The sequence below is a fragment of the Thunnus albacares genome, chromosome 10, assembly GCF_914725855.1.
Source record: "Thunnus albacares chromosome 10, fThuAlb1.1, whole genome shotgun sequence".
Lineage (NCBI taxonomy): Eukaryota > Metazoa > Chordata > Actinopteri > Scombriformes > Scombridae > Thunnus > Thunnus albacares.
In genome coordinates, this window is record NC_058115.1 from 10,003,339 (window position 1) to 10,029,385 (window position 26,047).

General features: G+C 43.5%; 1 protein-coding gene across 4 annotated transcripts in view; it reads right to left on the reverse strand.

Annotated features, from left to right (window-relative positions):
• The window catches only part of tenm2a (teneurin transmembrane protein 2a), a 153,652-nt gene continuing 127,605 nt past the window's right edge, over positions 1–26,047 (reverse strand). For all 4 annotated transcript variants that reach the window (XM_044363519.1, XM_044363518.1, XM_044363517.1 and 1 more), the window contains 24 exons: positions 25,392–25,577; positions 19,797–19,943; positions 19,247–19,457; positions 18,209–18,328; positions 16,250–16,511; positions 15,699–15,966; positions 14,351–14,494; positions 13,420–13,669; positions 13,008–13,028; positions 12,634–12,863; positions 11,193–11,347; positions 10,784–10,885; positions 10,276–10,449; positions 9,295–9,938; positions 8,764–8,939; positions 6,140–6,375; positions 5,741–6,037; positions 4,938–5,495; positions 4,561–4,830; positions 3,949–4,359; positions 3,644–3,754; positions 3,077–3,344; positions 2,561–2,691; positions 1–2,426 (listed from right to left, as the gene is read on the reverse strand). In XM_044363519.1, the coding sequence (XP_044219454.1) occupies positions 1,689–2,426; positions 2,561–2,691; positions 3,077–3,344; positions 3,644–3,754; positions 3,949–4,359; positions 4,561–4,830; positions 4,938–5,495; positions 5,741–6,037; positions 6,140–6,375; positions 8,764–8,939; positions 9,295–9,938; positions 10,276–10,449; positions 10,784–10,885; positions 11,193–11,347; positions 12,634–12,863; positions 13,008–13,028; positions 13,420–13,669; positions 14,351–14,494; positions 15,699–15,966; positions 16,250–16,511; positions 18,209–18,328; positions 19,247–19,457; positions 19,797–19,943; positions 25,392–25,577 (6,110 nt within the window). In that variant the 3' untranslated portion in view covers positions 1–1,688. The remainder of the gene's footprint in view (positions 2,427–2,560; positions 2,692–3,076; positions 3,345–3,643; positions 3,755–3,948; positions 4,360–4,560; positions 4,831–4,937; positions 5,496–5,740; positions 6,038–6,139; positions 6,376–8,763; positions 8,940–9,294; positions 9,939–10,275; positions 10,450–10,783; positions 10,886–11,192; positions 11,348–12,633; positions 12,864–13,007; positions 13,029–13,419; positions 13,670–14,350; positions 14,495–15,698; positions 15,967–16,249; positions 16,512–18,208; positions 18,329–19,246; positions 19,458–19,796; positions 19,944–25,391; positions 25,578–26,047) is intronic.

Below are 26,047 nucleotides of genomic sequence, written 5' to 3' on the forward strand. Positions count from 1 at the left end.
TGAAGTAAACAATTATGTTTTATTGATAAGGTTCTCAGAAGAGTCTCGTTTCAGTGAATGTATAAGAATCATCCTTTGATAATACTGATTTGGTACATTATGACATCCAGCACGAGTCTCTTCACAGTGAGAGGGATCCATTACTGCTACTGCTGTTGGGATCTAGGACAGAAATATCTCTGCTTCCAAACAAAAAAACAGTCAAAAACAACAAACTGGGGATTGATATTGTAGATATGGAATATTAGAGTGCCACAAAACTCTAGAGTAGTAAGACCAGCTAAAGATTTTGCACATTACAAGCCACTTCCTCTTAGAAATATAAAACTTGATATTCTGAACAATATTCTACTGTGCTGCATAAAGGTAGGTCTATACACTGTACATCGAAATATATTTTGAAAAAAAAAAAAAAAACAGATTTCACAGTTTTAAAGACTTTATTTAAAGTATAAACCGTTTTTTTAAACACTTTATTACATAAATTATTCTTTTTGAGAGTGACTATTATTTGCCCTGGCAGAAAACTGAAATTAATACAAAAACAAAATGAACATTTCTTACATATTTTACAAAAGAAAATAAACTCATCCATTAAAGTTCATTTTGAATAGAACTGGTGACTCATTCATGATTGTCATATAGTACTAAGAATAAATAAATAAAAAAGAATAAAATGAAATAAATACTAACTTAGCATGTTTTCTGGACTCTGTGAGTGGTGTGTTTGATCGTTCTGTACAGAAGTGCCTTGGTGAAAGTCTCACAATTCTACCGCGACTGAAACGTACAAAACTACGGCATCTACAGTATACGCAACATCCTGAAATTTAGTGTAGTTGGACACATATGTAGTAATATGATTCTTCTCCCCATTTCAAAATAAACAATGCTGTGTGATACCACTGTCCACAAATATAGCCATCATTTTTTTGACTTTGTTTTTTTAAAAAGTTTATTTTTTTTTGTCCATTAACAGCTCGGATTTGTTCAAGGATGCCGTTAGCTTGTGTGTTGCTTGGTTGGATGTGTGCTGCCTCAGCAGCAGAGGACTGGTCCGTGGTGGACGATGGGAGGCCTGAGACAGGGAGACGACTCATAGTATTGGACGAGCTTTAACATTGCCTTGTATGTCGCTGTTTATGACGTCCTCCTTTAATGTGTAGTTGTAATGGCGGCACTCTGGGGTGGCTTTGTCTCCACTTTGGTCCCTTTTCCTTTAGTGTCTATTAGAGACAGACAAGCCTTCACCGCAGAGGCCAGCACAGAACAACTTCACTGTGTGTTCAGTAGCTGTCATGGCCGCTCTCAGTGTGACCCAAAAAATATGGGCGAAAATATCAATATCTTTTTTAAAAAGGGGAATCTTCTTATTCATTAAGCAACAGTTCAGTTCTTCAGTGCTTTTTAAGTTGTTCAAAGTTTTTTTTCAAAAAACAGAACCGTTTGACTAAACTTTAAATTTTTTGCCTGTGGCAGTAAAATTAACAATAACATGTTTTCTGTTGAGTCATTCTTTTCAAAAGTTCCCTGCAGCGTTCCGTGAGTAACCCCATTTGTTGGTTAATTCTCCATGGGTTTTGAGAGGAGTAGGGTCGAGGAGGCTGGGTAGGAAAAAGGAGCAGGATCTAGAGAAGTGAGTGGGAGAGGGGGAAGAGTCTGCCCTTCAAGCGAGTTCAGGTGGGCTGTTACCTCTTGCCCATCTCGTTCTGTCTGAGGAACTGGATGTTGTTGCTGCTGTCAGCCAGTTCTGGATACTGCTCCACAGGCAGTACATAGTAGCCATCGTAGCCCTGTACTCTACCTGTTGTTAGGAGCTGCTGTCTCTCGCCCTCCGTCCAGAGGCGACTGCCTCCCTTCCCATCCCTGGCCCTCTGCTGTTCCTTGGCCCAGGCCCCAGCCAAGGCCCTCTGCCTGGCCAGCTCCAACAGTCTGACCTTTTCCTCATCCACCACGTCCACAGCGAGTCCGTACCGAACGCTCAGTACAAACGACGGCACAGCAAACTCCACAGTCACTCCTCTTCTCGACCGGCCGCTAACCGTCACATTGATGCCGCTCTCTAGTGACTTGCGCCCGTTGGTAAGCCCCAGGGCCAACAGGTCGCTGTCAGCAGAGCCCACTTTCACAAAGTAGTGACAGTCCTTCCCGTCCTGGGTGTAATGGGTGCCTTCCAGGTACTGGGCGCCATTCAGCACCAGAGCCACTTTACGGCTGTCATCACTGGCCAAGGCTGACACGCCAGCCACCACTCTGCCCTCCTTCAGTGCCAGCATTACACCGCGGCCTATGATGGGGGTGCTGGTGCCGAACCAGTGGCCAGGCTTGTCCTTGCGTCTGCGACGTTCCTTGTTGAGGAGACGACCCTCCAGGGCCATGAACGCCTGGTTGTGACGCTCTGCGGCTTGCTGCACGCCAGTGATGAGCTACAAAAGAAAGAGTATTTAAAAAAAAGTATCAGAATGAAAATTCATGATAAAAGCTGAATCACTACAATGGGTTTAATATTGGATTTCATGAGGAGAATAGCCATATTTTCTTTGTGCACAGCAGACCGTACCTGTCCGTTCTCACAGTGCTGGGTGGCCTGCAGCTCATACGGTGGCTCCACAAAGTAGAGCGAGTGTCGAGGGAACCCAGGGATTATGTTACTGAGCTGGAAGCCAAACATCACCAGCCAGCTCTTCACATCTACAACAGCAGATAGGGTGGAAATTACCTTGCTGAATGACAAAGTTAAACATGGTGGCAAATGAATCATTTTTTACCATAAAAAACTGACAGTGTGTTTGCTTTTGTGTCTCAGCTGGTGTTATGCAATTCTATTAGCTGTGCCAGCTGTCGTACAATGTTGCATTAACTATTTTGCCCATAACAATCAGATTTTTTTGCACATTAGAGATATCGTTGATAATGTCAGGGCATAACAAGCTAAGTTGAGCTTATAGTGGTGATCTACATGTGCCTGTATGTTTACTTTGTCAATTCTTTTAAATAAGGCATTCATTGTGTCTGTTGTAGTGAAGTTTTTGATATGCCAACATGTGCACCATATTTATACATATCAATCCTCTACCTGTGACGTAATTTTTCACATCCAGCATGTCACTGAGGGGGTTGTTGTTCTTGAACATGTACAGATTAAACGGAGAGGGATCTTTCCCTATCTTGGGCCAGATGCTGTAGTCTGGCGAAGTCCAGCGCCCAGCCAGGACGTCGTAATCCCGTTGGGTGAAATGGACCAGCTTAGTCAAGGGGTCGTAGAGACCACCGTGGAATCCAACCACCAGCTGGAACTCTGGGTTAGAGTCGAGGTACACCTCTCCGTAGGCTGTGTACTGCACCTGGGTGACATAAACAGAGTCAGTTTGCTTTCAGTGATTCTCAGCTCTTCTTCTGATGGAAAGGTCAGGGTCAGTAACAGACCAGCGTCCCTGAAGCTGATAAGGAATTAGTGTCTGGTACAAGGACACTTGGGGCACGGCAGATGGCAGGAGCATTTGCATTATGCGGTTTTCTTTTTTTCACCATTTTTATTTGTGTATCAGCACAAAAAGGAGGAATAATGGAATGAGGAATAACACCGTTTTCATGGCAACCATAGCAATACCATCTCATGATTCAAGGCCACTTTGAGTATTACCTGTTTGATCATCTGTCCATTGCTGCTGAAGACAGCCAGGGGTGTGCCAGTGTTGTCAGAAGCTATATAGTATTCTTCTCCGCTGCTCACTTCCATGGCAAACAGGTGACCCTGATCATGAGATAGTCAGAAATTCAGTTTTTAGTTCATTTTTATTATATTCCAGGATAAAGCTTTTGCCATAAGTTGCAATGGTATTGCTCTAACAACAATATTTATAAGTATGTAAACTTCAAGTTTCAAGTTTCTCAGAAAAGATATTCAGTATTTGCTCATATATGGTAATATAAGAACAGGACGCCTACCTGCAGGTCATAGTAGAGCGAGGAGATGTCTGAGCTGGAGTGGTTAAAAATGTGTGTGACCCTGGTTGGGTGGTTGAGATCAGCGTAGAAGAACTGTAGATGCTGTCCCAGGCTGTTCCTGGTGGAGACCCTGCGGCCCAGCCCGTCGTAGTGATACACAACGCTCCAGCCGCTGGGGCCTCGATTGTAGGCCCTCAGCAGCTGACCTTTCGAGTTATAGTCAAAGACGTCCGACCCACGTTGGCTGAGGTAGCCGTCTTCATCCAGCCGGTACTGGACATCTCCCAGGCGTGTGATGCGATCTCGGAGGTCATAGCGGAGCGGCAAGATCCGGGCGCTGTTCCCAGGGTTCAGAAGATGGAGGTTGCCGTTCAGGTCATAGCTGTAGCGCCAGGTAGACCAGTCATTCACCTGAATAAAACAACAAGATTTATAAATATGATTCAATCAGTTTTTTGCCTCTGTTAGAACCAACTACTTCACACAATAATAAGTTCAGGGTATAATGTCAGTGATAGATTAGTTTCTGAGCTATATTAGCTGTCATGAAGACTTAAGCTTCTAAAGACAGAAATCCTCAAAATACCAACTCTCTCCACACAGAATATTCACCTTGACGCCGCTGAGCTGTCCGTCTCCATCATAATCATAGCGGTACTGAGTGGTGTTGGCGTACGGCCCGATTTTGAGCTCCCTCTTCACCACTCGTCCCATGCTGTCGTATTGCACTGTCATCCAGTACATAAGTGAACGGAAGATCTCGTACTGGACCTCCTTGATGCGACCGTGGGTGTCGAAATGCTTACTCAGCGTCATGACGGCTGTGGTGATGATCTGATTGATGTCATAGTAAATGACCCCAAACTTTCCAAAGTGCTCCACCTATAGGAGGGACAGAAAAGTTTAGAGAAAAGGTGAGTCCTCGGGCAGCCAAAAAGGTTTTTGTACATCAATGCTCAAAATGATTGAAATAGACAACATTTCTGCACCTTGCCAGAGATCTCATCATATCTGTAGAGGTCAACGGGCAGTGGTGTCTCGCTGATGACTGGCTTCATGCTGGCGATACGGAAGCTGTTGTCGTGGTAGGTGTAGTCGAACCTCGCGTTGACCATTCCCTCCTCACTGAAGCGGTAGATCTGCTTGTCTATAAGCGGGCCCATTTTACGATAGCGGATGGTGCATGAAAAGCCCCCGCTCTGCAGATTGACCATCTTCAGCACACCAGCTGTCTCATCGTAGCCGAAAGTGACAGCAGTGCTGTCGTACACAATCTCTGACAACTTGGCCAGCTTGCCGTACTTGTAGAGGACACGGCGGCCGGTGCCCAGGTAATGTGTGGCCTGGGGCCTGCCGTCCTCACTGAAGTCATGGATAATGGAGGCGTTGCTCTCTGGGGGGTTGTAGGTGTTGCGGATGTAGCCCACTGACACGTGTGTGAACATGGTGTGGCGAGCTACGCTGGGCATGGTGACAGCTGTGACCCGACCTGAGGCGTCAAACTCAAAGACGTACTGTCTTTGGCTCTGCAGGAGCAGCACCATGGACTGGAAGCGGAGACAGAGTCAAAATATGGATTAGTATAATAGCATTATGAATGGGTGACTTTCCTCCTGTGAAATAGGACCAGGAGTAATTTGCTCTCAACTGAAAAATTTGAATCTTCATAACCATGAAAATGATGTATTATATTACTCACTTCTACAGTCCAAATTACTATTCATTCTTGCAATTTCCTTGTCTTGGTGAGATTTCATTCTTAGATGACAGTGTTAGTGATAAATGGACTTACTTTGTCAAGGTAGCTGTAGCTCCACACCTTCCCATCCACAAAAGAACGAGACAGGATGCGTCCCTGGGGGTCAAACTCTGTCCTCTCACTCATGCTCCCCCTCTGCAGCCCAACAAGCTGTCCGGTGGTAGAATAGGACACATTCACCACTGCCAGACTGCTGCTGGGCAACCACATAGCCGGCCGGCCCTGAGCGTCATACATGATACGCAGCGTGAACTTGCGGTGATCGTCGTAAATCTTCTCTGTGCGTGTGTTGCGGTCAAAGTCAATTGAGAGGAGGTTACGGCCATGAGCCTAAAAAAAGGGCAAAGTGGAGAGGTTAATTTGAAATATTTCTGAGCTTTACTTGATGCTGAAATGTAAGGGCTGTTAAATATCTAGATTTAAATGACTCACCCTTAGCTTCCTGCCAAACACGGTGACCTTTCCCTTGGTCTGCTCCTTGCGCAGACGCCACTCAATGGAGTTGAGGCCATTGTCTGTTGGCAGGGTGATGTTCCTGCGACCAATCGTAGGGCTGACAGAACCTGCCAGGATGTGGGGCTCAGTGTGGAAGCTGATGCCCATTCCATTGGCGTACATCACTCTCAGGGTCCCGTTGTTGCACAGCTGGTAACTGTTCCTTACCTGGTCTATAGAGGGAGACAAGTGAACATACTGTAAGACAGGCAAAGCACGAAGTCAAGGATTGCATTAATTTCCTGTCTACTTCGGAATTAATGTCAAACCCAAATCCCAGCAAATCTATTAACCAAAGCATTAGGTTGGGATCAGACATAGTGAGGGAAATAGTGCTGAGCTCAGGAAACAAAAATCCTGCAAGCATTGAAAAGTATTCTTTAGTTAGGAAGGTCAATTTCTAAGTTAACTGGCCTGCAAATATCAGTGTAATAGAAATGATAGCAGCTGGCTGAAATTTCACCCTTAGAAAAAGGAAATTGAGAATTGCCAATCCACTATTCTTTGTTTCAGTTTTTTTTTTTTTAAATGATGACACGAAAGTTTTTAACTTTCTGTCTGACATCACATGATTTTGTGCTCTCATTTAAGTTCAGTCAGATTCTCTAAGCTCTGTGCTTATCTTCTTATAACTTTGTATGATTTTTCCTTCACAACCTTATTCAGCCTCACAGCATTTTTCATTGGGTTCAAGGAAAAAAAAGACAGAAGCGTTTGACTATTTGGATCCTATCCCTACTCCTCCCACTCCTTCTATAGGACATGGCTGACTGCAGCTAAAGAGAGTACTAGAGTAAAGGCTATGTTAACAGACCCAAATGTTTCCATAACATTAAAAATGCATACTCAACCTGCCTATCAGAGACAATCACAGCTAATTTGAGTGAATGCTCACTTCTGTCAACACGCCTACCAACATCTGACAAATGTTCCAGGAAAGGAGTTACTGATGCCTGAAACTGGCGCATCAAGGAAAACACATTTTAAGCAGGTGGTGTATGTTCTGCTCTACTAAAACAAAGCTAACTAGAAGTGGAAAAATTTGTCAGTGAGAAAGAGATCATGCCTTGAAAATATTTGTGCCTGATTCGACTGAATCTTATTCTTACAAAATAATCTGAATGAAAACTGACATCTCTCTTCTATCTCTGCATCTCTACAGTGTAATGATTCACTCTCAAACACAAGAATGGAAACAGATAAGCCCCTGCCTAATGCTGAGGCTAAAATTTCCCTCTGGTGTCTGAAAACAGGCGTCTTAATCACAAAAAAATGATTAAACGTATGATAAAATTGTTTTCAGCTCAGAGATATCTGACAGACGCAGAGGGTGTGTGTGTGGTGGTGGTGGGGGATCTTTTTATTTCATTTACAAAAAGGTGAGGGGATCAGATGGTGTCTCCCTTTGAAGCCCCACCATAAATGACAGTAATCCATAAGGCCAATTTGTAATAAAGCTCCAGGCACATTTTAACAATGCCTCAAATAGACAAGTGAAGCCTTTTCCACTGACTTGGCAGCAACAGCCTTTAGATAAATCTTCTCTGCTCTCTCTGTCTGAACAACCTCGTAATATAACAGAAGTGAGGGAGAGACGGAGAGAGAGAGAGAGAGAAAGAGAGAGAGAGAAATGAGAGCTGGAGGGCCAAGAGAATTCACTGTGCAGGAGTTAATGAAGAGAGCGAGAAAGAGCGGAAGAGAGGGAGATGGTTAAGTGAGTATGTCAGCAGAGAGCTGTGCTGAAACCCACACAGTGCAGTGGAAACCTTAAATGACTTACAGCTCTGTGAACATCTCTCGCAGGTGGATCACTGAATACATCTACAGCTTATTCTCTCTGAGACCTTTGGACTTAAACAGCCTGCAGTCTGAATTCATACTTCTTGTCATGCCATTCGCTCTGGTCAGAGGAAGAGAGATAAGTATTCTCCTTCTTCTTCCTCTCTAAACAGACCAAATAAGCTAAGGGATCATGGGAACTGGCTGAGAGCTGTATGTTGGTGCTTGTGTGATTCTGTGCGTGTGTGTGTGTGTGTGTGTATGTGTGTAAGAAGAAAGCTTGAGGGATGAGGAGGATTCACTCTACATGAGTTAATGAATTTTGCTGTGATGATATTCAAAAGCAGGATGATCCCAGTTGGGATTAACAACTATATATTGGTAATTTTACTCCATGAGAGGGAGAGAGAAAGAAGGCTGAACATAGGGAGTAGGGAAGGAAAATGATCTCCTGGTCTGTGCACATAACTGAATGAAAATTACAAGACTTTCAATTAGAGTCATCACCACAGTGTTTGTGAATACTAAGATTAATTAGTTCTAGAGTTTGTGTGTGTCTCTTTAAAGCATTGATACAATATGAACAGGCTCATCTTTATCTACTCAAAGTATCACTAATGAACAACATTCATATTAAATTCTGAATTGTACTGCCTTGTGTTGATGATGACTTGAGCTCAGCATTTGTCCACCTTTGTGCCACATAAAAATTACATTAAAAATTCATGACCGGCTCGTTTCCTACTGTATGTCCTGTACGTATGTGCTGAGTGTGTCTCTACCTTGCACGACAGTGTACGAGGCTTCCACAGAGGACAGGTTGGTGATGACGGTGACATCGTCGTCTCTGCTGGAGCTCTCGATGTCGATGTTGATGGAGCGCTCAATCTCGCGGTGGAGGCTTGTCACCATGCCTGTGGGATATGTCACGTTGGTCAGGCGGCCCTCGCTGTCGTATCTGGGAGAGGGGAGATTGCAGTCACGGTGATTTGCAGGGGAGAAGTGCATGTTTATACTTACACCATATATATGCTACACACACACACACACACACACACACACACACACACACACACACACACACACACACACACACAGCAATGTGCCAGAGAGGAACATAACAGGACATCTTACAGGAATTGTTGTTTTAAAAACTAACATTGGGGGGCAGCAGTATACTGTGTGAAGAAAACAGGGAATGCAACAGAACAAGATGAGCAAAGCCTGTGAAATTCATTCATTTAGATACATAGAAAAGTGGTTGAAATATACAGACACATTCAGACACCTTGTCCACTATCACACACACTCACTGGTAAAAGGTGGTCCATCCAGTCTCATCAGCTTTGGTGGCCAGGAGGCCTGTGTTGCCACTGTAGCCCATCAGAGCCACTTCCTGGCCCAGGGCCGACACGCTACGCAGCCCTCCAGTGGGGTCCAGTCCCAGAGTCACCACTTGATTCTCTGGCAGCAGCACCAGTCTGAGCAGGCCGGCTCCTCCTCCTTGGCCCAGGCCTTCCCTCCTCACCTTAACTGTATTGTTGCAGTTGTCCACCAGTATGGCCAGCTCTCCGTCGGGACCATAGGTGAAGTTGTAAAGCGGCTCCCCAGTCACAAGGCTAATTGTCTGGATGTGAAGCCCCTCCCCATTGAAGACATATAGCTCCTGTTCCCTCGGCGATGCAACCTCATACTGCGCGCCCCCAGATCCTCCGTATCCCACGCTTGAGACGGCAGGGCCGGGTCGATTGGCTCGCACAGCTCTGATGCGTATGTTGTTGAGGTCTGCGATGAAAAGTGTCCCATCAGGGGACACGGCCAAGGAAGTGGGGGAGTTCAAGCCGGCGTCTGGGGCATAACCGTCGTCACCGTAGAAGCAGTTGCAGTTGACATCATTCTTGCAGTCACAGTCGGAGGCGGCACCAGCCAGGAGAGAGATTTCTCCATTAGTGCTCACCTAAGAAAAATGCACAGACAGAAAATGGAAGAGAACAAAGGGTTAATGATCGGATTGAAAAAAGTCACCACTCTATGAAAGAAAATCCATTACCAAAAGCAAAATTCATTTTCAGTTATCAAAACGGAGGACTAGGAAAAAAGGGCCTGAATTGAATGTAGTGTCTGGAGATCTGAAACAATCTCAGAATATCTTAAAAAAAAAAAAAAACACCCACACAGCCTATCCAGCTGTGCTGTCTGTTTTGCAAGCCAAGAAAATAACGTTAAACTAACAAATTCACTCTAAAACAACCAGACATCCAGACAAATGTGTACAATATGTCTCCCTCTCATACCTGTCTAACTCGGTTGATCTTTTTCTCATCTGTCTCAGCGATGTAGAGGATGCCGGTGTGGGACAGGGCGATGGCTGTGGCGCTCTCTAGGGCAGAATGGATGGCCAGCTTACTGAGGCTGTAGTCGATCCCCGGCACTTGGCAATGCATCGGCCGCCCCGCTATGATGCTCACCTGTAAGGCAACAACAGAGAAGTCATACATCCACGATCAGAACAGTAATAATTCAACAAATGTGTAGAGATGTTAGCATTGGTTAGCTACTAAAATAGTGCAGATAACACTTTCAGTTATAAAATCCAGAAAGTAGAACATTCCTTGAGCTAATTAATCAGTAATGTTGCCACCACTGCAAAACTTTTAGCATGACAAAACTATGTTAGAATTTGAACTTTCACTTCTAAGTTGGCTTGACAGAGCCTAATTGGGATAAAATCCTGTCAAAACCCTATGGTGAGTACCCACTGTAAGGGGTTTTGCAGTGGTGATCCAGCCTTGTGGTACAGACCTGGTGGTTCTCAGTGATGCGTAGGATGACATTATTTTCCAGGACATATAGAGAGTTGTCCATGGGGTTCACTGCTAAGTCCGTAGGCCACTCCAAACGCACCTGGTAGGCAGATAGAAGAAGTTTTACATGAGATTATATCCATGCTGATGGAGGCGTTTTGAAAGGATGCCAAGGCTCAGACAAGTCTCCTCTTCATTTTTTTAAGTGACTGCAGTCCGCTCTCTCTTTTGATCCATCCATTTATCCACGGACACTTTAATCCTTCCCTAAATCAGTCTCTCCCTGACCCCCCTGGCTGGCTGCTGTCCACACAATCATCATAGCTCAGCACTCATGGGGTTGTTAGGCCATCATCTATCACGCCATCACCTCTTGTCTCTTCTTCACTTCCACCTAACTCTCTTACCTGGCTGACGTCCATGCTGGTGTCACAGCTCAGTGGCCGTACAGCAGTCAGATCGTTGGCCCCCAGCAGAGTGGAGATGATGCCGTTCTGGTCCACCTTACGGATCATGGTGGCATCCACAAAGTACATCAGCCCATTTTTATCCACCGCGATACCTGTCAAAGCGGAGATGAACACCATGAATGACGACTCATAATTCATAACAGTGTCGGGCAACCCATCGACATTTTAAGTCAATTAAACTTCACTCTTTCCACTGACTGAGAACATATAGCAGCCCTGACAAGCTGAATTGCTCAATGCTTCATCGAATGAGAGGGAAGAAAGTGATGGAGCGGGTACTGAACTGTTAGGGAAGTGTTAGTTTTGGGATGAGTCATCGGGATGTGGAGCTGAGCTGACGCTCCTCCAAGAGGACAGGTAGACTGCAAACTGATTTTTTTTTTTTTTTTTTTTTTTTTAAGAAAAAGCGCTGACTCCACTTTCCTCCTTGGTGTCCCCTCCCTGCATTTGTTTTTGTTACCCCCACCTTTCTGCTTTTCATTTGTTTCTTTCCTCTCTCTTTCTATCATTTACCAGCGGTGCAGTGTCAGCCTTGCCGGTCTAACAGGCAGCAGGAATTCAGACAGGTGTGTTTGTTCTAGGCAACTGTGCCCCAAAATAACTTCTAGATGCACTGAGATACACAACAACAGATGGAGGATACAGCGAAGGGCACAGAGTAATGAGAGAGAGAGAAAGAGAAAGGGAGAGAAAGACAGAGGAGAAACAGGCAGAGAGAGGGCAAGCTGATGTGCGCTGGCTGGCTTTGCCTGTGTGACAGGTAAGTGTATCAACGGTTCATTCTCTTCTCCTCTACCTCTCCCATCGTCGCTCACAAACATCATCTCAACACACCCACACACACATACTGTATATATACTAACATCTACAGTTCCACATGTGCACACGCTTGTGTCACTGACGGGAAATGTGACAGTGTGACATCCTTGACAGTTTGGTGTCACAATGTTCTAAGATCCAATAATCCACAAAAATAATTCCATTAATAAGTTTAACATTAACCTGGTTTATAACCTCCTTCTGTCCCTGTCCTGCTTTAGTTGAGTCACATGATGAGTCACATGATGAAAAAAAAAAAAAAAAAAAGATATTCTGATCAAGAAAAATTTAAAGCACCTATAATTTACATGTGTTGTGCACTGAACTGCGGCTCATGATCTACTGTATGTCTAAGTCCGCCTGAGAAAACACCTCTCAAGAAATGAAAATAATGAAAACCACTACCCTCCAGTTATCTTCATTCATCATTTGATTACATGAAAATCTGAAGAATGAACTCAAACACAATAAATTAACATAATAGCGGTTCTGTAATCATGACTAAGTATATAGTTTATAGACCCGTCTGGCCTCATTGCACTTCCTCTCTGTGGCTCACCTTTGGGGCTCATAAGCGTAGCTTCAGTGGCTTTGCCGCCGTCGCCGCAGCGTTCATCAAAGGGCAAGCACTGCTCTCCTGTCCCAGCCACAACCTCAGCATTGTCCGACAGCAGCCGGCCACCAGTTAATGAGCGAACGCGGTAAATTCGTCGGGAGTTGGTGTCTGAGATGAACAATGCCCCAGATACTGGATCCACCGCCAGGAAGTACTTATGGGTTGGATTATTACTGTGGGGACAGAAAAAGAAAAAGATTGTAATGTCAGTGAATAGCTTGGTTTTATATCTTGGATGACGACGGATTCAAGCACGTTCTCTATTGTTGCTGGAATGTTCACTCAAAACTTTGAATCTATCATTATGAGCATCTTACCTGTGTCTGAAATCTTTGTTCCTTCAAAGGAGAGAGCGAGATAAAAGCACAAAAAAAACAAATGTTAATTCACACAGTCTGTAGAGAGCAGCCTACAGAGAGAAACACAAAGCTGCCTGTGGTGTGAACAGCAAAATTTAAACATAGGTAAAAACACCCTTGAGAAATTGTATCTGGCGCAGTGCATAAGTCTGCTTCAATCTTGTCATCCCCAGTGTCTCACCTCTTTTGTTTTTTTTTTTTATTCCAGAGAGGATGCAATCCTACATGTCTATGTACTGCAAACAACTCATCTTTTTACCTTCTTACTCTCATCTAATCAGCTTTTCTTTTTTCTATTACTATTTCTCCTGCAACCTCAAAAAAAATTACTTTTCTTTCTTCACCTTTCCTCTCCATAATTGATTTTTACCTTAATTCCAGGATGCCAGTTGTGTTCATAGATGGGTAGACCCTGCGTACAAAGTTGAGGTCCCCGACATAGAGGCTGCCATCGATGCCCATGGCCAAGGCGACTGGTGCCAGCAGCTTGTTGCCGTCTGCCAGGCCGTTACAGCTGGGGCAGGAGATACTGCGCCTGCGGCCGTTTCCCATGATACTGGTGATTACTGGGGGCTGCTCGGTCACAAATATGTTCTCCCCGCTTCCTTTATGAAGGATGCCTGGACAGGAGAGAGGATAGGAAAGACAGAGAGAAGCATAGGTAGATTTTTTTTTTCAGTTAAAGGATCTTTGATGCAGCAGAAGCTGGTGGATTATATATTTTGTTATAAAGTAAAATGCACAAGGATTAAAAAAAAGCAGTTTACTGACATACAGTATGTTTATGTGTGTGTTCTGTCTTCATGAACAGCTGATGTTAGTGACCTTCTATCATTCTAGCATAACATCAGTCTTTATGGTGGCTAAGTAAGTTGAACAGTGTAGCAGGACACCACTTCCAGGAAAAAAAAACAAACAAACGTTAGTCTACTGTGTAGCTGTGATGTGGACAAAGGAGGTGAGACTCCCTGCCGCTACACTAATGGCTGCTGCTGATTGGTCGGTACACATGTTTACTAAGTAGATCTGGCATGAGTGGATGCGTGAGTCAAACTAGGTGAGACAACACAAGCTCTTCCTGTGAAAATCCTCACTGACAGGTAAAAAGAGACGCCTGGCAACTCCATGTGAAACACAAGAAGCTTAGTGTGGGCTACACCCATCCCAAGACAATAGCAAGTTTAGTGAGATATACAGTACTGTAAACCTGCTACAAATGGGGAAATGGCTAAATATAAACCAGAGGGAAAATGAAGAAAAACTGTCCGTGCAGATTTATATGCATATGTGTGTATTCATACCACTGCGTGTGTTGAGTATATGGTGTTTGTTGAGTGACCAGCCGCCCAGATTGGTGGGATCCAGCTCATAGCCTTGCAGGATAGCTGTCCTCTTCTCCCACAGAATGAGACTGGCACAGGACTCATACTCATAGCCCACCGACACTGCATGTAGGAAAAGTTTGGGGGGGACATAGGGAAACAAAGAGAGGTCAGACACATAAAGAATAATGACATAAGACCAGAGAATACAAAACATGTAAAAAAAAAAATTAGAATAAAATAACTTCTTCAAAACATAACCTCCTAAGTTAATTTAAGTTGTGATACGTGCGATACACAGAGAAGCTAGTTAGCACCTGTACCAAAACCTGCACTAACACCTAACTAACACTCTCACATGCTGCTAAATCAATTAAAAACCTTGTTAATTGGACAGATTGCCCAGTGGGCCTTTCAAACCTACAGGCCACACCGGTTGCCAGAGAGAAAACTCTGCTGGTGGAAACATTATGCACCAATCATGCACATGTCAACAGTCTCAGACGATAAATGATGATAAATATACAAGTATGGACAGTGTGTTGAGATGAGGTGGATATGTCGAGAATACTTTGAGTGTCTTTGAGTGCCTGTATGTATTGTATGTGTGCATGCGTGTGTGTGCTGGTGTGTTCCTACTTGTTAAAAGGAAAAGTGTGTTAACACATCAACTCCAACATGAATCACAGCTGGAGTGCTATTGCCAGCACCTTTTTAGCTTTACTGCAAACAATATTGTAGCACACCTGCACCGGTATCCACTGTTAGCAAAACATAACCTGATATTAAACCACTTAGATGCTTTACATTCTTTGGGAAATGTAAGATTACGGTTACTTTAGAGAATTTTTGAGTGTCTGTAATTTCCCAAACAGTATGCTCCTTATGATTTTAGTCCACACTGAAGCCCCAGATGTCCACTGCATCTGTGGCCTGACAACAGCGTTTGGTTGACAGCATCTGTGAGCGACTGTGACAGCAGAATGTAATAGCACTGAGGCTCCCCTGGACTCCTGCTTGCTGCTCCAGTAGCTACTGCTAACTTGCCCTGATGGCTAATAACCCTTCACCACAGTTACGGCTGGATGGCTGAACCACACACAGCCCCAGTGAAAAATAGACACATGAAAAAAAAAGCCCTTAACTGTGGCTGTACCGCGTAGTGAATGGAGGCTGGGTTTCTGGGTGTATAATCTCTCCTTCAAGCTCCCTAATTAGCACTCTCCCCCTCTGTCATAGCCAGTGCTCCCTTACTGGCAAAGTTTCTAATCTACTCAATGAGTGCAGGGTTAGAAAAATAAAGCCCTTCTCCCTGGATGAAACTCACCAACAGCCTCAGAAAGCCCGTAGACTCTCTGTCCATATGCATCAGTCTTATCCCAAATATAAGTGTAGGCCAGGTTGGGTGAGGCGTGGAACCACTTCTGGAAGAGGTGGCCCTCCACCGCTACCATCAGGTGAACCTTCAGCAGGCCCATAGACACCACGGCTGGGGTCATGGTCACCTTGAGCAGGGAGCGGTAACCCTGGGTCCTGGAGCTTAGGTAGCACAGCTTTAGACTTGTGCCAGGCACCTCGATCTGCTCATGCAGCACCTGGAAGACAAAGAGAGGAGATGACAGGAAAGAGGGATTAGGGGGGATTAGAGAGAGAGGGAGTAATGGGGGTCACGCTTCCACTGACGGCTGAAGGACAAAAAGGGGAAAAAAACAATAGAAGAAATAAAGAAATAGAGAAAGCGGGAGCAAATGGGGGGGGAAAACTATGGAAGCGAAAGGAGAAAGAGAGCTACAAAAGATGGGCATACAGGAAAGTGGGTAGAGCGCGAGGGAACCAGAAGGAAGATTAGCCGGCTGCCAGAGGTCAGTGGTACTGCACCTGTGTCTCCGGTATGATGGGTTTCTCCCCTGGCTTGGAGCTGAAGAAGGAGGAGAGAGGGGATGCAATCACAAGAGGGTCAGGCCTGACGAAGCCGCTCAGGTCACAGCCAGGGATCGTGTTCTCTTCTGTCTTAAGCACCAGAGTGTCCATAGCATAAAACTGGCTCCAGGGCAGCCACACGGTGCGCTCCTGGCTCAGGAAGGGGGCACGCTCGAACCGCAGAGTCAGTGATGCACCACCGTTAGCTATCAGGTCAAACCTGGAGAGGTTTGCAAGAAGAGGATGGGTATGAGGTACAGATGGGGAGTGCTGTGGTGGATGGACTCATACACTGTCAGTGTTTCTCTTCTTCTAATATAACATTTATTCCACTGCTTTAGGAAAAAAAATAACAACAAAAAAATACCTGAAATAAACACATTATATCATTTTCTACACATGTCTAGACAGTCAGTCTAGACATCAGTTAAATGTCTGAAATATGAATAACACAATGTTAGAGCACTGGTCTCAGAACAGAAGTGATTTTATTAGACGTTCTCCTTTAACCTTTTGTCACCAATTATGGTTAACATCTGTGGGTTAATGATTAGTGTAGATATAGGTCACATACACATGTTTGTAATTTCTCATGGCAAATAGCAAGAGATTGTGGAACTGCTGAGGCCAAGAGCCTCTAACAACTGGAAGAAAATAGCCCTCATCAAGACTAAACAAGGTCAGGCACGGACATCAGAGCATGTTCATTCAAGTCGCAAGTCTGTGAAACGGGCGAGCAACTGCCCCTGAAATACAAGGTCAATTATTATTATGTTACTCGAAGTTCAGATGTTTCAGCGTCAGCTTGGCCTAACTAGAAGGAAAATACTGCAAAGGAACGGTTGATAAAACTGCAGGGGAGGAGAAAAGTGTTTAAAGACCTGAGACAAGAAACACAGAAGCTGCACATTTAATGAGTGGAGGTCAGTGTGAAGAACCGATGAATCCAAAGTTGAAATAACATGTTATGGACGTCAGCCAGACTTAAATCCATAATATAACATGTAGAGGAAAAATTCAAGAGAAGAGTCAAATTAAAGCAGCCCATGAGGCTCTAAAACTTTCCCCAAAGGAAACTTGAATTCCTGAAGAAGAAATAGAAAGTCATGTCAGGTGAGTTAACCAAATGTGTTTGGAAAGTGGCTATTAAAGCAAAGGATGGTTTAAAAAGAGTTTTAAGGCTGTTTTTCAGTTTAGTTCTTTAATATTTTTGGTTTCACATATTGTTACACGTATGCATGTTTTGTTTTTTTGTTTTTTTACATTTTTGACCCTTTTGGTTAGCCGACAGTAGAGGCAATGAGGAAACAAAAGGGTACGACACGCAACAAAAGGTCCCCGGCTGGATGGTTCCTGTTTGGCCATATGGTATGTGCTACCAGAGTGCTGTATTTTTTAATGGAAGTTCAATATTATTTAAAATTATATGACATGACATTAAAGATGATCAATTATGAAAACAAGCTGAGTTTCCACCAGTTGTTCTATGACTGGAACTCTTTGTTGCATTTTGTAGTTTTCATATTTCCTTGCAAAGTTTTTCCTTTGTTTTTTTTTAATCATTTACATAAATATATCTTCACTTAAGAGACTGTAGTGTTTCAATTCTCAGTTGTGTTGTTCTGGCTAAATACATTTACTCTGCTCTTATTTAAAATGTTCTTCCTCACTGTATCTAATTATTTGCGGCTGCAACAGCCAAGTTTCCTCATGGGATCATTAAGGTTTTCTAATCTAATCTGGGATCATTAAGGTTTTCTAATCTAATCTAATCTAATCTAATCTAATCTAATCTAATCTAATCTAATCTAATCTAATCTAATCTAATCTAATCCAATCCAATCCAATCATAGAGCCAATGTGGTGAGGTAGTTTCAGAGTTTTCAGCAAGGAGTGCTGGGTAGCTGTTGTACATACATTCCATCCTGCCGTGTCAGCGTGTATCCGTAGTGGGGGTAGTTGACAAAAGACACGTTCACCCCCACCAGAGGGGTTCCATCTGTAGTCAACACCTGACCCCGGATTAGAGATGCCAAACTGGAAGAAGACAGAAGAGACAGAGTGAGGCAGGGATAGTCAATCTATCAGCCCAATCTTTCTAACCATCAATCATCTGGTTTGATTAATCTCTCCATCTTTCAATCATCCAATTTGCCTGTTCATTTATTGCTCTGGTCTTCCACCACTCATTAATTAGAAACAATCAGCAACCCCGCCATCTAGATTAGCTCACGTCAATCATGTAAACAAGCCATGACAGTGCAGATGGATATGTGTGTATGTTTACCGTGTGTATGTGTATGTGTTTGTAAGAACTGCCACGCATAGAATAACATTTAAACATTTCAGGGTATCGTCATTTTGATAAGTTATTTCTTTGAGACTGTCTGATGTTCGCATGTGTAAATGTGTGCAGACAGGATTCAGCACCATGGACAGCGCTTCAAAGCCCAACTAAATCTGTGGAGGATCTCGTCCTAGCTTGCCCTTGTCTCTTGCTTTTGTTAGCATCTTGGCAAGCTCAACAAACACTTTCTGAAGTTTATTTAATATTTGTGCATCATATAGATGTCAAACCTTCAAAGTAGCAGCAAGGTGATGGTATTCTCTAAAATGCAACTTCACAGGCTTGTAGAATCATTTTTTAAACATTATAGGTCAACTCGATGAAAACACAACATACTCTATACCTAAATAATTAAAATTAAATACATTTTCAAGTTCTCATCCTGTGCTCCTGAGTTACTGTATCTGCTATCTTTAGGTATGTGTCCAAAAAGGAATTTTTGAGTATTTTTATATGAGAATATATGACCTTTTCTTCTTTCTGTGAAATCTGAAAAGACTATTGTTGACTCATCCTGGACTAGGAGGCATAGCTCCAAATAATCAGGGTCATGGACATAAATAATGTGTGATGGTATGCCTGAGTTTGCACTGTGTCTCCCAGCTTACCTGGAGTTGAACGGGTTTTCCCCGGGGATGATATGGGTGCTGTCCCGTCCCACAAGCATCTTGACGCGGTCGTAGAAGGAGCGCACGCGGGGCTGGGACGTCGGGCTCTGCTGGATGACTAGCAGAGGGTCCCGGGAGCCCCGACACAGTGGACTGTTCTGACAGGGGCTCTGGATGCAGCAGTCTGGGTCCATACAGTCTGTTAGTCCATCTGAGAGAGATAGGAAAGAGCAATAATGAGGTGGTGGTGTAAGAGCAGTGCGGAATGCAAAAAAAGCAATCACTACTTCTTCCATTCTTGATTTAATATTTTGATAATCTTTGTTTCTTTCACCAGAGAAAGTTTAATTTTGTCATCCCCAGTGAGGGCTCTTCTCAAGACCTTTATCTTAATTCTATTTCTTGTTTTAATTCATTATATTTCTTCTTCTTCTATTTCTGTCGTCCTTTATTCCCTCCACAAGCAATTTTTTTTTTTCTTTTTTGCAAGTGGAATTCTGCATTTATAGCAGCTCTACCCCCAAAATTTCTCCTGCTCCCTCCAATTCACCTCCTTCATTGTCCTTGTTGTCAGCACAGGAGGTCTCCATGGCAACACTGCAGCCCGGGCCCCTCCAGCCTGTCTGGCATTCGCAATGCCAACTCTGCTGTCCCATGGTGCACTGGCCATTCCCGTTACACAAGTTAGGACAGCCGTCTGGGTGGAGAGGACACGAGGAGAGACGGGGAGGGAGGTGAGGAGGAAAGTAAAGGGGAGGGATGATGGGAGAGAAGCAGGGTGATGCTTTTCTGTTTTATCATCAATGATACCAAATGAACACACATACACACACACACACACAAGGTCTTACACGCACACACACGTGCTCACATGGTTATGATAGACCAATGAGTCTCACTCAATTTAATAACCACATGGTAGCATACTGTACGTATTGACTGTTCAAGAATCAATTTAATTCAGTAGGTCAATTTCCATGCACACCTTCCCATCAAACACAAATGTCTCTCCACCTTTTGGATGGCTGCTAACGTGTGTGTATGTGTGAACAGAAGTGGATAGATCGCTTGATTCACTTACTTGATAGAACCCCACCCGATCATCACTCTCTCTTTCTTTCTCTCTCGCTCTTACTTATGATTCAGTGTAGGTAATGGGATTCTGATGGCCTGAGAGTAATGCTTTCTCATGAGAGAATGAGATTATGTTCGACGGAGTATGTGCGTGCCTGTGTGTGTGTGTGTGTGTGTGTTTGGGTGGTGGCAGTCTATGAACTAATAAACCTGCATTTTGGTTTATACAAAAAAGCACCTACCATCTAAGGCCCTGGAGTCAAGTAAGTTTCATAACTAGCACAGCAAGGCCATCCTCAACTCAAGAGTGACTTTAAGGCAGAGAAAAGCAGATATTTAAAGACAGTCTGGATGAGGAAATTTTGCAGTTACAGAGGGCCAAGCCATTTCTGCCAAAGTAACATTATCTGGTAACTTTTGATTGCTTGTAACATATGGTACAGAAAAGGGAATACTTCAATATTTATTTGTTTTATATGAAGCTGAAGGCAGCAGCTGGTTAGCTTAACTAAGCATAAAGAATGCAAACAGAGAGAACAGATAGTCATGTAAAACACATTATAGACATTATACTGAGTCCCATTTGTTAAATCTGTAAGAAAGAGTGTAAAAATGACCATTCGTGGATTTAAGGGGGGGGGGGGGGGGGGGGGTTATGTGCTTAACTATTGGCTTCTTGTCTACAGGCTAGCCGTTTACCCCTTTTTGGTCTTTGTGCTAAACTAGCCTAAGCCAATCGTCTGTCATACTGAATGGACAATGATGAGAGTGATGTCAGTCTTCTCATCTAATTAGTGCTGCAACTAATGATTATTTTTTATTATGAATTAATTTATTATTTATCCATTAATCATTTGGTCAATAAAACTAATAGTGAAGTCCAAGGTGACGCTCTCAACTTTCTTATTTTGTCCAAATTACAGTCCACAACTGTAAGAAAGGCAACAAATTCTCATATTTGAGAGCCTTGTACTAGCAAACGTTTTGCATTTTTGCTTGAAAAATTTAAATGTAAACAATGATTGATTATCAAAATAGTTGCTGATTAATTTTCTGTCCACCAAATATATCAATTAACTGACTAAATTGATTAATGATGCTTATTGGCTTTAAACAAGATTTACCAAAATGTCAAGCTATTCCCCCTATATTAGAGTGATTTTACTAAATTGGAGCCAAATAAGAACAAACCGCTAAACATCAATAAAATCTTTAGATACTTTTGTTTCTGAAAGCTCAGTATATCTTTTGTATTCCAGTTGATAATTTGCAGCATGCTGAAACAATGTATCCCATTTACGTCTTTTTCAAAATGTTATGCAAAAAGCCTTTAACTCGTGGGCTGTCTTTTTCCCAGATCACTCTAAATCACACCTTTCTAGCTCTAACACAAGACTGTGTTTGCCACATTATAATCTATCAGGCAGAGGGAAAAGGCATGATGACACACAATGACAATGTTTCCTCCAGCAGCACAAAGAGCCCAAAACAAACTTGTCACAGTGATTTCCTCTTCAATAAATAAGGGAGTGAGATGCGACATTCTTAAGTCTACCCAGGGGAGATGTAGGCAAAGACAGAGTTGACTGATAAAACAATACATGCATGCACGCAAAGGCACTTACTTACTCACACACATACACACACCCCCAGCACGACACACCCTAGAGATATGACCTGACATTTCCCACTTAGTAGTGGTGTGCAGACACGGAGTGAGAAGGACAAAATAACCCAGTAAGAGATTATGAATATGAAATGCTTTTCATTGAGTCCTGCTCAGTAGATTAATGAACATATTTTCACTCAAGTTGCACTGTAGGATTTTGCCCTCTAACAAATCGCAGCATCAATAAAGCCATGCATTATGAATACAAATAGTGCAATCTAAACCGTGGCAGCAGCTAAATTAACAGGCATTTCACCCCGATTGGCATTTTATCATATGTCTCAACCACCAGGCGATGAGGAAAAGTCGGCAAAGGACTTTGAAAAAGACAGCACGCCATCTTGTTTGAACTCCCGAGAAGAGGGTGCAAGGAGAAGGGGGGAGGAGGGGAGGCAGGAGAAGCTTAACCACGTTTTTTTTTTTTTTTTTTTTTTTTTAGCTCAACAAGAGGAATCAAATCAAAGGTTTTTATCTTTAATTATTACCATTTTCTGCATCAGGGGACTGCTCATGATGCTGTATTAACAGTCAGGCTGCAATAGACTGTCCCCGAGTATTGAGCTCAGGGAACAAAGGCAGTTAGCAGTGATTGCCTGTTAAATGGAGTTGCCATTTAAAGCAGCCAAATACTTATGAAGCACCCAGACAGGACAATCCATAGTGGGCATTGATTGGCTTGCCTGGGCAGGCCGGCACGAGGCTCCTCTCTCTTTAATGCCAGGACCCAGTCAATACCCCCTCATACTAACTAGAATAAAGTGGGATTTCAGAAACTATTAAGTCTACCCTCCCAACTAATGTAGTTGGACTCTGATAAAATCCCCTTAAAAAGGAGAAGAAATTGCCTTGGGTTATGGGTCAGCACACACACTCTTGCGTGGTGTGCGGTGTGTGTGGGTGTCGGGCTATATGACTGGATAGAGAAAGATACTGTGTAAGACTCAGAGGAAGGAGCGAGGGACAGACAGAGATAGAGAAAGGGACAGAAAGAATGAGAACAAAGTGCATAAAGAAAGTAAGTCGGGACAAAAAAAAAAAAAAAAAAAAAAAAAAGTTCCACCATTCTCTTCATTCCCCTTGTATCCAGCCGTGTCTGCTCTAAAGGTCATAAAGTAAAGGTCACAGGCATAAATCCAAGACCACGGCTTATAGATGGATCAGATAACACTGCACTTCCTCAGATAACCCACTACTCATCTACTCCTCCCATTGTTAATAAGCTACCTTAAAAATTACATCGATTGCTTTACCCCGCATGTTCTTTGACCTGTATCTCTGTATCCGTTTGGCTCCATCTGTTCTTCTTCGCTATCCCTCTCGCTCTCTTTTGCTCCCTCTTTAACCCTGCGCTTTACCTTTTCTTTCCCGGGCTGGCTCTTCATAAAACAATGAGAGCTATTCCATTAAGCGTAGAGGGTGAGAGGACACTCTCAACGGTGCTCCGGGGACCTGTACTGTCAGGCAATCTGTGCTGCTCTGTGTAACCACACAGAGGTTCAGCTGCGGGCCTATCTATTAAGCATTATTGCTGTGCATGAGACGACTCATCCCCGACCTGCTCTCTCTCTCTCTCTTCTCTGTTTGCAGTGATGTCTTAACATTAGTCATGATTCTGTTTATCTCTTGGTGATCTGACTAAACTGTTCGGTTGTTCTTTTTTTTTTTTTTTTCTTGGCTCAGGTTGGAGCGGGCGGGTTTGAAGAAAAGATAGAAAGTCTGGAATTAATACTGTATGCTTGTTGAGTCACACACACACACACACACACACACTCTAACACGCACACATATGCACGCAAAATAAATGTATTAGCCAGTCTACCATGGCTGCGACTGTTGCCACAAATACCCAAAATGTAAACACACACACACTCTGTATTTTTTTTTTGACACCGCATTAAGGCCTCGCATCAGTGGCCTATGAAATTCACCAATTACCTCAAAAGTTCTTTACGGCTTTCATCATTTTCTCCTCGTGTGAAGCAGCTGTTTACACCATACATGACTAGAATACCTGAGTAGAGTTATGTGTTTGTGTTTTTCAAATTTCACATTAGAAATAGGGAGAAGAACACGCTCACACGCATGCACATCCACACTTTCACAGCACAGCCCCTCAACACTGCTGATACCACACTAGGCTCTACGATACCCCACAACACATCTAGGCTCAATGACAGCTAAACCCTGCTGTAGCGCACTACTGTAAAACGGGAGTGCGCTACATGTAGGGAGTTATCATTGAGGCTGGCACCCTAATCTACGGACAGATAGCACCACAGAGTCTACAGAGCCAAGCCAGGCCAAAACCCACAAATGCAGCAGCTAGCTTCTACCACCACAGGCTAAGAAACAAAACACCAGAGTCAGATACGGTACCTGCTTTGTCAACCATGCTCCCATGGTCTGCAGTGGGAGAAAACGTGCAAAAGGTAAGAGATGGGGAGAGTATTTTTTTTTTTTTTTTTTTTTTTTTTTTTTTTAAAAAATGCAACCAACATCATGCAGAGCTGAAATGAACAACAGGCAAGCTAACACTGAGAGTGTCTGGTGCTAGTGAAGTGTGCTTTGCGCCAAGCTGAGGCCTGACAACTCTTTCATCTTGGGCTGATGCTGCAGTCAAAGCTGCCCTACTTTCTGATGGGGGAAATGGGGAGATCATAAACTGTTATTCCCCTGTGCTTATGTATGTGTTGGAGTGCGTGTGTGTGTATGCATATACATGTGTTGGTATTTTTGTGTTTTGATGTTTGTTCGTGTGTGTATCAGATAGCAATCACAGTGCTTGTGCTGACAGGGAAACGAGACTTTGTGTCTCAAAACACTGTGGGTGAATCAAAGGAATCTGGCACTCATCCATCCAAAGTGACAGTGATGTCAATATGAGACAGTGATTGACATAAAACAGAATCACACTCACATACTAGCACAACTGTGTGCACACAACACACACACACATGCATACACACACGCACGCACACACACACACAATGTGAGAGATATTTTTGATCACAGTGAGGTGAAAAGTTTTACCTTTCATCACATAACTTTGGTGTTTCAAAGGCCGTAGAAACTAAGACTCCTGGGGTCTGCAGTTGACAGGCAACTTAAATACAGCTAAATCTTGCTCTTTTGTAATCCTCCCACTCCCACTTCTAAGTTGTCTGCTCCTCTCCTCTCTGTTCGCCCACCTCCTTCGTCAGCCCCCCTCTTCAATTCCCTATGGTCTTTTCTTTTTCCTCCACTTCTCATTTCCACATTCCTTTAACAAAGTGGAAAGGAGCTGCCAGTGTAGTCTGAGTGGGTGCTGGTGTTTCCGTGAGCACCCACGTGTTGACGCACATCAAACACATGCGCACACACACACACACACACACCCACACACGAATACGCAGGTGTGCTTACCGATGGTGCAGTGCTCTCCGTTCCAGCCCTGGTGACATTGGCACTTCCCGTCTTTGCAGGTTCCGTGTTTGATGCAGAGCGGGTTGCACACACGCTGGTCGCAGCCTGCGCCGGTCCAGCCCTCCTCACAGCGACAAGCTCCGCCCATGCACACTCCATGGGTCCCGCAGTCGACTGAACACACCTCTGGAGGAGGAGAGAAAGATTTAGGACATTATTTTTGGACTTAGAAGTTTGATTTAAAAGGTGGTGGTTTTTTTTTTTTGTAGGTTTCTGTTTCTGTTTGTCATGTGTACATTTGGTGTTTTGCAGGTCAGAGGATATCTAGATGTGCAAAATCTGGTTTAAAAGTTCAACTTTTTAGATGTATAGGTTACTTAGTTATACCTATTGTTTTAAGCTAAATCAAACATATTTTCTGTGTTTCTGTAATGTAAAGAATTTTCTAACTAAAATAAATGAACCAACGTTAAAATGAAAGTGTTGAAATGTCTAAAAACGTTCACTATCCAACCAAATTTATAGTTTTAACCTGCAAATCACACAATCACTGCTGTGTCTGACTTCAACTGACAGTGAGTAGCGATGTCAAATCACCCCTGCAAGTGCAAGAGCTCCAAAGCTGCGCAACAAAAACAATCAAATCCGCATTACAA